Genomic DNA, 12,791 nt, shown 5'->3' with positions numbered 1-12,791 from the left:
GGAAATGCAATGCTTCACATTTTGTTTTAAATTTATTGCCTGCAGTAGCGACATAAACACTAAATGGAAGCAAATTGGCAATTGCCCCTTCAGGACTTGAGACCATTGTGGAACTGGAGGATATGCAAACTCGTTATTGGATCTGGAAGAAAACCCTGCCTTCTGGGAAGGATAAGGAGGTAAGCTGTATTTGATTGATTTTCTATTTTTAAAGTTACATAAGGTTATTTGCTCTTTTATTTGGCCAGAGTTTTACAGTGGCTACAGTCACTTCCAAGTTTCCTTGTAAGGGAAAATGTACCAAAGGTATATAATATGTGCTGGATCAAATCTGTATTTTAAGGGTTTTTCCTAGAAGCATAGGGTTTTGCAGCTACAGGGCCACACTGAGAAACTGTGCCATATATCATAAACAAAAACAAAAAGGTAGAAAAGAGAGACTCTCCAGATGCTCTTTGCAGAAGATTATGAAGGTAATAAGTTCATAAAGATCCATTTTCACATAATGCTACTGATACTTCATGTGCAATTCCTTTGACTTACTTTATAGCATATTGTAATGTTAGCACACGGAAAGGTAGGGTTTTCATGATGATTACTCAACTACAGAACCTCATGCTGTTTTTTATTTCAACCTTCTGCATTTCTGTAAATCTTCAAATAAAACACGAACTCTCTTTACTCCAAATTCACTGATTCCTGGATCAAATGTAGGAATTAATGTCCACATGAATGATAGGACTGGGCACATATAGCCGGTGAAAGAGAATGTATGTGAAGAGAGTGTTCAAGAGCAAGGGCTTTTGGGCTCAGAAGAGATTTTGGGGGAAAGCATTTAATTAGACTAAAGTACTTCCTTGCAATTCACAGTTCTAGTATTACCTGAACCAAATTAAAAGTGGGCTTGCTCAAATTCTGTTGTCAGACTCTTGCCCTTGCAAGTATGTATGTGTGCAGGCAGCATGCATTGATAGAATCTATTGGGTTTTAAATTAATCATTTCTGTCTTCATGGCTGTCTTGATGCCTGTCTATTCAGTTTGTCATTCCATCTACTACTAATAGCTCAAAATCAGCTAGAAGAAATTTAACTTTCCATTGAGAAGGAATTACATGGATTTCTCCTTTTAACCTAAATGAAGTCTTTGAACTGAAAGCCAAACATATCAAACTCTTCCTAAAAATCTCTGACAGCCAAGTGGAATACCTGTAGTTCCCTGCTTCCTTCCTCACAGTGTACTGAGACTGATGCTAAGTGTTTATACAATTAATATTTTTTTTTCAATTATAGCTTTATTAATGGTTAGTATTTAAAATGGTTTTGCAAAGGCACATTGTTGTGAAGTTACAGACACCCCACTCCTTTTTAAATCACCCAGAGATGCATGAAAGAACTGGAACTGTGGATTAAAGGTTGATGACTTCTGCATCTCCTCCTTCTGGAGTGTCGTGGACCATTGGTTGGAGCACGGTTCAAATAACGTCAAGGTCACGGGTTTGATCCCCATGTGGGCTATTCATTAAGAGCTGGACTGGATGATCCCCGTGGGTCCTTTCCAACTCAGAATATTCTGTGACTCTGTAAGTACAAGAACATGTGAACTATTTTAACACAGGTAATTCTGCATGTATGTAACAAAACCGCTACAGTGCTTTTCCTGTTTTATCAACCAAGCATCAAAAAAGATGGATGTTGGCCGTGGCATAAACCAGGCTGTCGACACGGGAGGGGTTTATATGCAGCTGTTCCGGCCTGGCTGTGCATCTTCCCTTTGAATCCCGCAGCACACCTCGGGTGTCCCGAACGCCCCGTCAGGCCCCAGGCTGGACCCGCAGCGCCCGCCCCGCGCGCCGTCGCACGTGCCGGGCCCAACGGCCCCGCCTCTCGCGGCCGCCGGCGCGCGGGCAACCGTTTGGCCGCGAGGAGGCCGCGAGGGGGCCGTGAGGGCTCTGAGGGGGCCGTGAGGACGGCTAGAGCCTCATCGGAGCGCTGGGCTGGGACACCGCCCCCTGTCCTGCGTCTGCTTGCCGGCCGTTTTTTCTCCCTCTCTCTGCTTAAATTTACAGCATTTATAATCCGGTTTATTTAATTGTGTCAGTTTAAAATCTGTCCTGACAAAGCACAAGGTGCTCTGGTCGTGTTGTGAAGTAATAGAACCTTAGGGGTTTTATCTTTTAAATGCAAACTTAGATAGTTAACTTGAGGGAATGGACAAGCTAAAAAAAAGTGGGATCATTTTAGGTTAAAATATTTCGCCTCTGTGTTAATGTTTCAATGTGTTGATTTATTCATTAACCTGTTTTAATTATTTGAACAAAGGTAAAGACTGAAGCAATTTTTTCGATTTCAGACCTTATATCCTTGTAAGAGATAATGAAACCTAATTTTAAGAAGTGTGAGAAAGATAACTTATTTATTTATTTGGACATTCCCCTTGACAATGTACAGGTTCATTTTGATGATGGATAAAGAAGCAACTGCTAAATCACCATCTGCCATGTTCACCTTGAATGCTATTAAAGGGCGTAGGAAAAAGAGGGATGGAACATTACAAGCTGCAAAATTGAATGCTTCTTTAGCTTCTAAAATCAAAACTAAGTTGATGAGTAAGTACTGTTAAAATAAAACTGAAGCCATCTACTGTACTTGGAATGTATGGCTTTAAAAGGAATAGTAGTTGTATTTAACATGATTTGCTGAAATGCTGTCTGTTAAAATTACTAACTTATGTTGAGAATTTTAGGAGAGTCTGAAAGTTAAAATGTGATTGTAAGTAAGTTATTTATTTATATAGTTCTCAGAGTATTTTGGGTCCATGCTTCTTGGTGTGCTAGTGTTTTTGTAAAGAGTATAATCAACTGCATTTACAACACCCATGTCCACAGCCGTGCTTGGGGCATCTGAAAACCAAGGAATCAAAATGAGTAAAATCAATGCACTTTTAATATATAGTTGCCATGGTAAAACACCTAGTATTCCCATCTGCAAAAATGGGATTTATATAAAATTATTGAATGAATAATTTTATATAACTTACTGAATCCAAGAAAACTGGAAATATTAATCTGCTGATTTAATCACTTGTCACTTAATCACTGGGAAACTTTGTTTTCCCAGTTAGTCAACATTACATTCAAACACAGGTCTGCCGTGGTAAATGGTTGGGGTTTGTTTCTGGTTCAGACAAAAATACCACTATGGAACATCTCAGAAACTTTTCTGCAAAAGTTTGGGACACTATAAATGTACTGAAACACTGTTATTTGAGAGCTGTGTTTCAAGCAGCATGTTCAGTGAATGTTGACTTCTGCTTCTCTTTCTGTGAGCGGTGCAGGAAGATCTTTTTGTTGTTTCAAAATATATATACAAAAAGAACAAAAATATATAAATATATATAAACTTATTGTGGCTTTATGTAAAAATACTAATTTTCAGTGAAAAATAAACCGTATAGATGAATAGTGCTAGTGTCCTTTAGAAATCTCCACACTGCAGTAATACAAATAATTCATAATTCAGTAAGATTAATAGTAATTTCAAAGCCTAATGTTTGGAATAACAAACTGTTATTGTCTGTTTCCCAAGGCAAAGAAATAAGGCCTTGCAAATTTTGGATAACAGATCACAGAACTAATAACATAAGACAATGAAGAGCTGTAGTAGGAGCAGTTTTCAAACTAGCCTCACTCCTTTTTGTGCTCTTTTAGAGTATTGTCAGACTTTTCTCTGCTTTGAGTTCAGGTTAACTATGTGCCTACTGTGAATGTGAGGGAAAAGCTCCCGACATTTTGGTAATATGCAGTGCCATTGGAAAAAAAAGTCAAGTTCTTAAACATTCTGTAACAGATGTGTGTAGGTAGGTTTTCATTAGGATAGTGGGAGGTATGTTTTGAATTTAAAGCTATCAATTTTTAAATGCTTTCTTCTTAAAAGAACCTTAGCAGAACCTGTGCATGAAATAAGCTTGAACATGAAACAGGCAGAGTAGTCATCAGACTGACAGCCACAGAAACAGTTTTGCACTGGAAAGTGTCCGGCTTTGCTGTTGTTGCATCAAACCCTGCAGATAAAAATTTGTTGCATAGTGATAGTTCACACAGAGAGGGCCTGGAATTGAAGCTGGTGAAAATAACACCATTTTTGTCTCCTTTAGATAACTCATCTATGTTGAAAGTATCTTTACAACAAAATAACAGAGCATTAGCCGTGGCTTTAAGTGTTGAGAAAGAAAATTCTCGCAGGCTAAAGAATGAGAGGATTTGTCTTCAGAAGGAAGTAGAAAAACTGCAGCTTCATAATATCTTGCTTCGTCAAAAACTAAACGGTTTGGTATGCTGCAAATAATATCATTTAAACTTAGATCGGATAAACCAACCTTTTATCTTTTTTTGGAAACTTAATGTTACTTCTTAAAATGGTGATTTAAAATATATATCTCACATTTCTGAAGTTGTATGATCTGAAGCGTAGTATTAAAGTTTGATTTTTCTTTCATAGATTTTATTGTTCTTACTGTTTTGTCTATCAGTGTGTATGTTTATCCATAACCACTTTAGTGTCAGCTTCACCTTTATATTTATAGGTATTAAGATGGTATTAAAATCAATTTGTGCTCAATTAAGTCTAAAAAAAATTATAGCGTAGATTCACCTTTTGTCTCTTAAGACAGAAGCGACTTAAAATATATTTTTTAAATTACTTTTTCTTTTACATTCAGAATAAAACTCTTATTGGAATAGAAGCATTTTTGAATGATCACCTTTTAACTGCAATAGAAATAAGCAGTCCTTCTGAGGTAAGATGTTTTTTGAACTATTACCATATTTAACTCATTTCACATGATAAGATTTTCAAAGCATCAGATTGAGTGCAATGTTGAAATATATATGTGTTGTAAAACATTTATCCCAGTTCTTTAAAACTTGGGATGAAACACTGGTCTACTGAAATAAATTAAATTTTGCTGCACTGAAAGTTTAGGATTTAATAGGGTTTACAAAGTATCTAAAAGTTAAGTATCAGTTAGCTCAAACTTAGTACTTCAGTATATGGTGAGCAAGCTACCTGCCTTCCTTGCTTAGTGCTGCAATAGATATCCTACATGTGGAAACTTAACCAGAAAACATAGTCCATGTTAGTCCTTGTCTCATGGAAAAATTACGATTAATTTTAGAAAAGGAAAATACTGCGTTTTCCGTTCTAAACTGTTGTTTAGTGTTGCTCTGTGCTTCTATATGTATAATGCAGTTTGCACTGAAAAAGTCTGTACATTGCTTTGGGATGCAAGTAGGTTTTGAATTTTGATGAACTTTGTTACAGAGTATTTTCCTTTAAAATTATTGCCTGTGTTTGAATATCATGTGCCTTCCATCAGTGCTTCTATTTTTTTCCCCCATTCATTTTTGGGTTTTTTTCCCCTTTGAGTATTTCCAATACTTAAAACATAAGAGAATATTCAACTGTTTGTACTTCCCCACTGTTCTTCTTTTGAAAGAATCTGCAGAGTTCCTTTCCTCTGTCAGCTGATCCAAGTAGCCCTACTGATGACCAGTTCAAGAGTGCACGTCAGTCAGCGAGGTAGGAGGTTATATTATTGGTTAAGTGTCTGTGGATTTTTTTTTTTTTACAGCTAATCTGTATATTGTCCTAGGTATTTTTGAGGTAATGAGAAACAATTTCCTGTCTAATTCAGACATTACCTATTTACAACTTGGAGTTTAGGGAGAGAGTGGTAGGCAAAACCTGTATTTGAATAATTCGCTGCTTGCTTCATGTGATCTCACTAGCACAAAGCAGGATTCTTTATCATCAAAAATACATTTGCCCAAAGGTAGAACCAGGTTTCATACTTGAGTTCTCGTTTTCTGCTTTTATACATTATTAAGGAAACATTTTAACAATAGAATGTTATGTTAGAAAATGTAATAAAAATCTTCACAGTAAAATTTCCTCTTTTCAGATCTGTAGAATTGCCAGTGAGGCTTCCTTTAATTGAAACAGCTAATGCAAAACAGCAAGGTAGCCCTTCTCTGGGTGAAATACCAAATTCCTACAAGTGTACCACTAATTTGTCAGAGGAAGTGCATTCAGATCAACTCAAGTTTGCATCATCACTGCCTTCTGGGACAAATAATCAAAAGTTAATTGAAACAGATCCAGTGGAAACAGCTGTTGACAAGAATAATTTTTTTAAAGGTATGATGTATTTCTGTACAGGTGATTTATTTTTCAGAGCTCTCTGAGAATTAGTATTTAATAATTCACTACTTGATGTGCAATACAGAAGGTATAGTAAGATTCCTGAACTGTAATAAACTAATGAAAAATAGAATGCTCACCCATAAATATATGTGGAATAGTGTTCATTGAAATGACACAACTGAAATGTAACAAAATCAATGTGAACAGAATAAAACCTTTGTAAGATAACCAAATAATAACTGAAGTAGTTATAGAAAAGTATATTTCCATTTATGTCTAATTTCAAAAGTGCAACTTTGGTAAAATACGAAATTAGCTCTAGTTAACTAAATTTTTGAGGACCAACCACAGAATGTGTGTATTCAGTTAAAAAAAAAATAAAATTTTTATTTTTTCCTACTTGTGGTTCAACCTTCAGTAATTTTATAGAGAGTAATTTTTATAGAGCTACACTCTATTCTTTCTTTCACTAAGCTGCTGTATTTTTTCTTTTTGCAGAAAATCAACTATGCACAGGATTAAGTTGCAATAGTGCCCTTGTGACTCATGTCAGAAATACACAATCCTTAGGACAGTGTGAGGAGCTTACAAAACAGCATCATGGTAGTTCATTGCCATCCTGTGGAAATGTGACGGAAAGAAAGAAACATGCAGTACTTCATAAGTCAAAAACTCAACCTAATATAAAGGATTTTGATAAAAAATGTGGGTCATTGAATCTACCTAAACATGGTATCAACAGGGGCAGCAACCCCAATGATACAAATTTGCAGGAAGATTCAAATGACTTGTGTCACATGATTCCCTCACCTCTTAAATATAGCAGTGAAAGTAAGACAGATTTTAAGAAGCTGCTGAAGCCTGAAGAAACACTTTATGATGCTGATATGGAGTTGACTGCCAGTGATGCTGGTGAACTACTCACAGTTACAGCAAAAGACAATTATAAATTGCACCAAAATAAAATTAGTAATGCCAATTCTGACAAAATATTAGCAAAGTTCAGAAAGGTAAAATATTCTAAGAAGGATAAAGAAAAAATCAAAAGCAAGACTGAAGTTGATTCAAATTTATGTGCAGAAGAAAGGCACACTGGGGCTGACAATAGTGAAACCTCAAAAACTGCTGACTCAGAAATTCAGCTATTCCAAAGTCAGACAGAACAGCTACCTACAGGAGATTCTGCAGAGAAACAGAGTAAAACAAGTAAAGCTAAAGATAGGAGGAGGATGTACCAGGTTAATGTAGTGAGTCCAAGAAAACAGGAAACAAATGAAGAAACTTTCTCAGAAATGTCTGGAGACATGGAAAGCAAAATTCAAAAGGCAAACTCAAGCTCACCTCTTAACAAGATCCCACCAGAAGTTTATTGTACTGAAAATTTGCCATTCCAAGATAATACTTGTAAGGTGTTTCCTTTACAGGGTGACTTTCTAAATACAAATGAGAAAGATAGCAGACCAACAAAAAATAGGAAAACTTTTCAAAACCCTTCCAAAGCAAACACAGCAAAATCCTGTGGAGGGGAAAATGGCCAGGATGAAGAATATATTTCAAAAAAATCTCAAACAGAGATATACCAACTTGACAGCAAGACAAAACAAAACCATAAAAATATTATAAAGAGAAAAGACAATAAAAAAAGTAGTTACAGACAAAGTAGAGAAAGTGCAAATGACAGCATTCATAAAATCAGTCAGAAGGTAGACCAAAAGAGAAGCCCTTGTTCGCCAGGCAGATTAAAACCTACGTTGGCAAAGGCTGGCCGGAAAACATACATTATACCAAAGGGAAAGCTTATGCTGTTCTCAGCTTGTAAAAATCAAGAATTAAAAAATAAGGATTCATTGCATGCAGAGACTGGAAATAAAGTACCAGAAACTCAGCAAACACAAGTAGCTTTAGTTACTCACGATGGTGTAGCTCTGAATACACCACAAGCTAAAGAACAAGTTGATGATGATGCTAACATGTTAAAGAAAGCAGGTTTCTCAGCAGTGGCAACTAAACCCCTCCCCATTAGTAGTTCTTCTGGTAATCAGGTAAAGCAGAAACAGAGATTTAGTTCTGATAATACTGAGACCAGACAAGAAAAAAGTTATTTCAGGCCTATTGATCTGGGCAGGCAGAATATTTTGGATGATCAGGAAGTCCCTCATGAAATAGGTTCCTTTATGAGTAAATTAAAGCCTGTTATTCAAGTTGAATGTTCTAAGAATATGTCATTAAATGTAGATAGCTTTTCCCAGGAAGGTCTTTCCAATGTGGGGCTCCCAGCTCTCGATAATCAAAATACTTCTGTCAACTTCTCCATACTGAAAGACTCTGAAATCCATGGGGAAAATGATCATAATGAAGTACTGAATGCTGAAAAAGCAGAACAAAATCTGGACCATATTTCTAAAGAGAGTTACAAAAATGCTCTGACACCTTGTCATGGTAAGTGTATGGGCTAGGAAAAAAATGGTCTTTTTTTGAATTAGGCAGTGCCTGAAATAGTGTTTCCATGTCTTCTCTTAATACTGTTCTAATCATTGCTTGATTAGAGTGGATAAAACAACATTGGAAAAGGTAAGAATGAAAATCACTAAAATTATGCATATTCCATATCATCTCTCAGTCTCAATATCTTTTTTTAATTGTGGTAACTAATATCCTTGTTACTTCCCAATATGTCCCAAGATGATGGTAGGACAGATGTAAATAGTCTATATTCTTGAGAAGCAATTTTGGTTGGAGCATGTATTCAATTTTCAAGGAATGTCATGGAATTCAGAAAGCTGGGGATTGAAAAGATCTAGTAGCTTGAGACTTTATACAAGGGAGATAAGAGGGAACTAACTATTCCCTTTATAAATGGAGAACGTAGCTGGACTTCTTAAAGAATTCATTTGTGTTTCTTTAGAAACACTGCAATTCAACAGGAATTCTCATATCTAACAAAAGTATGTTGAGTAGGTTTTTTCTATAATCTGTCCATGAGCAAACTTTGATATGACAACCTCTTTTTTAAAATAAGATAAATTAAGTTAAGAAAATAATCAAACATTGTAGTCTGGAAGATGGGTGTAGATTCTTCCATCAGAAGTGAAATTGCTGTAAAGGAGCTAAAGGAATATATGACTAACACATCTATGCAAGAGTTTATATATGCTTTCAAATGTAGCTTTGCAGTTTTGTAGCATTAGGGGGCTATTTTGTAAATATACTTGTTCTCAACAAGTTCCTGTTTCCTTCATTGTGTCTGAGAAAATCCCATCTTCAGTTCCTTCTTTGGAACGTGGATCCCATAATTTTTTTACCTTTACTGAGAAATTAGTAAACCATACCGGTATCAAAGACTGCTGACATAAAAAGCAATCTAATTAGTTGATCTTCATCCATTTAAGTATAATTCAAAACCCAGTTAATTTTCCATCCTACATCCAAATCCCTATCTTGAATTGAAAGATTGCTGTGTTCATTTTGTGCACATATGCCCAAAAAGCAGCCATAAAGCTGGGAAATTCAGTACTGGAGAACTCTTGTACAATTTGACTCTTTAGATTATGTATACCCTCTCCCTGCATTCCAGGCCATGAGCTGTGTGCAGTTTTACTTTTGTAAGTGCAGTAACTTAGGGAGTCTCAAGCTGCCAGCTGCAAACTGCAGTGCTCATGGGGCTTCCTGAAACGTCCCATGACCCATGGCAGACCTCAAACAGCTCAAAATTTATTGAAAGGTGCTGTAGTGGCTTTTTCTTTGGTTGTTTTTACCAGTTTGTGTTGAGTGTCTGTAGTAGGAGCAGTAACCAAAGTACCTGAATTAGGAAATACCTATGAAAAATAATTATTAATTGAAAGTTTACTTAATTATTCAGAAAATATTTAAAATGAGGCATATAAACTACTGTATTTACAGGGAGAAAGGCTTTCCAAGATCTGACAAATACTGGTATACAATCTCACGCCTTTGTACCTAAATCCCCCAAAACTTTAGAAGAAAACTCAGCAGCACCATCCAGACGAGGAAGACCCGCTATTTGCTACAAAGAACCCAATCTACACAGGTAGGTGAGGGCAAGTAGATTGGGGCTTTTGTTTGCCTTTTGAGTGTGTAACTGTCCCCAGTAAAGATAGTTCAACTGTTTATTTGGGGATTTAATAGCCTATCACAGATCTCTTCTGCAAAGATACTTCAGTGTCGGTATAGAACTTCTCCTGTGTGGCAGGATTTCCAAGTTCCAAAGTAAGACAACAACAGTATTCAAATCTCAAAATATAGTCTGTAGTAATAATGAACAATAGTGAATCTTAATGTTTATCATTATATAAACCCCTTTAGATGTGGATAATTGTAAATGTTATACTTAAAGGTAAACTTATACCATAATAATGTCCTTGTAATATTGTCAAGTGGAAAGAAAATTTATGCACTAATACTGTATCATTCAGTAGTTTTCCTCTAAGTAGCTGTATCTAATATAAGAAATCATTTAAGATATATAAATTTGATAATTTTTTATATTAGTTAGCTATATTAATTTTATACTTCATTTGCCTCTCATTGGTCATAGCAAATTTAGTGGCACGGGATTTTTGAGATTGTTAAAAGGCAAGACATAATAACTATTAAAATTTAAAAGAGGATTTTGAAGCCAAACTTCCATTAAGAAAACTAATCTATTTGCACTTACATGAATAGATCTAAATCTAAATGGACTTTTAAGTTGATTACTTCTAAAAATATTCTGGATTTTTTGAAAGTATAGTATTGATTTAAGGAACAGTTATGCTGTGTTGTGTGTATATTAGTAGGAAGAGTATTCATGAGGTAAAGAGAGTATCAAGGCTTCCCTGTAACAGTGTTGAAAGTGAAAGGGTTATGGCTACTTACTTCATTACAAAGGTGTAAAAAGAGTATGCCTGTCTTTTCTGGCAATAATGACAGGAGAAAAAACCAAATCCACAAAATGAAAAAAATTTAGAACACTGTTCTAATACACCCTAAAATATTTTTTACTTATGTAAGTAAACAATTTGAAGTAATGAGACTATGGACAAGGAGGAGCTAAAACTAATGTAGGAAGTGTCTTCACTTTACCACTGGCAATTCAGAAGTGTTTATACCAGATAACTTGTAAAATAAATGGAAAGGGATTAGGGTTACACTGTTACTTTACTAGTTGATTTAGATGCTAAAGTGCTAATTATATATAATATTATATGTTGACACATTGACACTCTTTTACCCCAGAATGATAAGGCTCTATTTCTGAGAGAGACAGTAACTAATAACAGAAAAAAATGTTGATGTCACTTAAGATTTCAGATGATTTATATTTTATTTGCAATTATACTGTCCTGAATGGGTGCTGTTAGGCTTTTTGTTTAAATAAGTTTTGAATTTTGTCTTATAGGAATATCACGTTAATATGACAGAGATCACATAAAAAGACTAATATTTTTAGAATTATTTCAGAAAGCAATAGTTATCCATTCCTTGCTATTTCAGACATAATTATTTTCCATAAATTTAATTTCTTCAGTGTATCAAGCTTTCATTAGGAGTATTTACCACTTGAGTTATTTTAATTTGAATTGTTATTATAATTACATTATTATAGTTACATAGGTGCTTGATGATATTCATACACAATGTCTTTTTTCTCTTTTCTTTACAGCAAATTAAGGCGTGGGGATCGCTTTACAGACACGCAATTTCTGTGTTCCCCAGTCCGTAAAGTAAAAAATAAAACAAGTTTTAAAAGTAAATCAAAATTTATTTGAAGAAGACAAAAGAATTGCCTTTATGAGCAATACTTCTAAAATGGGTACAATTGTTTATGTGTGTATATATATGTTTAGCAATATAGAGTGCTTATTGTTCTTTGATTAGTAAAGTTCTTCCAAAGTGAAATTTTCTGAAAAAGAGCCTCTGAAAAAGGGCACAGAATACTTCACTGAGGAAGGTATATACATGTTAGGTTCCACTCATGTTTTGCATTTCTGGTCAGTAATTTATAATTTATTCAAAGTGTTTGCAGCACTTCTTAAATTGTAAGAAAAGTGTATGTTTTAATGTAAATTGAAAATAAACTAGCTTTGGGAATTTTAATGTGAGTTTCTCATATTTATTTTGAGTAGAACCATTTCTCAGTGCTGTTTGGAACAGACACATGCATCCCAAATTTTGATAAATTTATTGAAATAGATGGAGACAGTCCCTTTTTTTGATAGTTGACTTTGGGATTTGACAGAATCATACTGAAATTTGAATAAGGAAGTCTCACTGAGGAATAGTGGAGAGAAGCCTAGTGCCCAGAGTACATGCCAGAGGCAGCCAGGAAGATCACTGCAATGGAAATTCAATAGGGAATAGGATCCAGACAAAGCAACACCTTGAGTTTCCAGCTGAGAGTGCTAGTGTGATGACTAATACAACCACACTTACCATTCAGCTGTCAGTGTCCTGTACTCCTTCCCCCCTGAATTCTCATGAATAACATTCTGCATTCCATAATGAGCTGTCAGCAGACAAACAGTTTTCTGTCATTACCTCATTTGCAGATGCTGCCAGCTGCAGGCTACAGCTCACAGCCCACACAACTT

General features: G+C 35.3%; 1 protein-coding gene across 1 annotated transcript; it reads left to right on the top strand.

Annotated features, from left to right (window-relative positions):
* Window positions 1-761: 761 nt before the first annotated feature.
* SGO2 (shugoshin 2) lies at window positions 762-12,297 on the top strand. The gene is made up of 9 exons (XM_051787070.1): window positions 762-2,126; window positions 2,449-2,606; window positions 4,154-4,329; window positions 4,718-4,795; window positions 5,495-5,577; window positions 5,960-6,195; window positions 6,700-8,640; window positions 10,102-10,249; window positions 11,864-12,297. Exons 2-9 carry the CDS (start codon window positions 2,459-2,461, stop codon window positions 11,967-11,969), a joined length of 2,916 nt encoding a protein of 971 aa, XP_051643030.1. The 5' UTR covers window positions 762-2,126; window positions 2,449-2,458; the 3' UTR covers window positions 11,970-12,297.
* The last annotated feature ends 494 nt before the right edge of the window (window positions 12,298-12,791 follow it).

This window comes from Manacus candei, unplaced genomic scaffold (assembly GCF_025592945.1).
Source record: "Manacus candei isolate 608988 ecotype Guabito, Panama unplaced genomic scaffold, ASM2559294v1 h1tg000023l, whole genome shotgun sequence".
Lineage (NCBI taxonomy): Eukaryota > Metazoa > Chordata > Aves > Passeriformes > Pipridae > Manacus > Manacus candei.
This window is presented reverse-complemented; position numbering and strand designations above follow the sequence as displayed.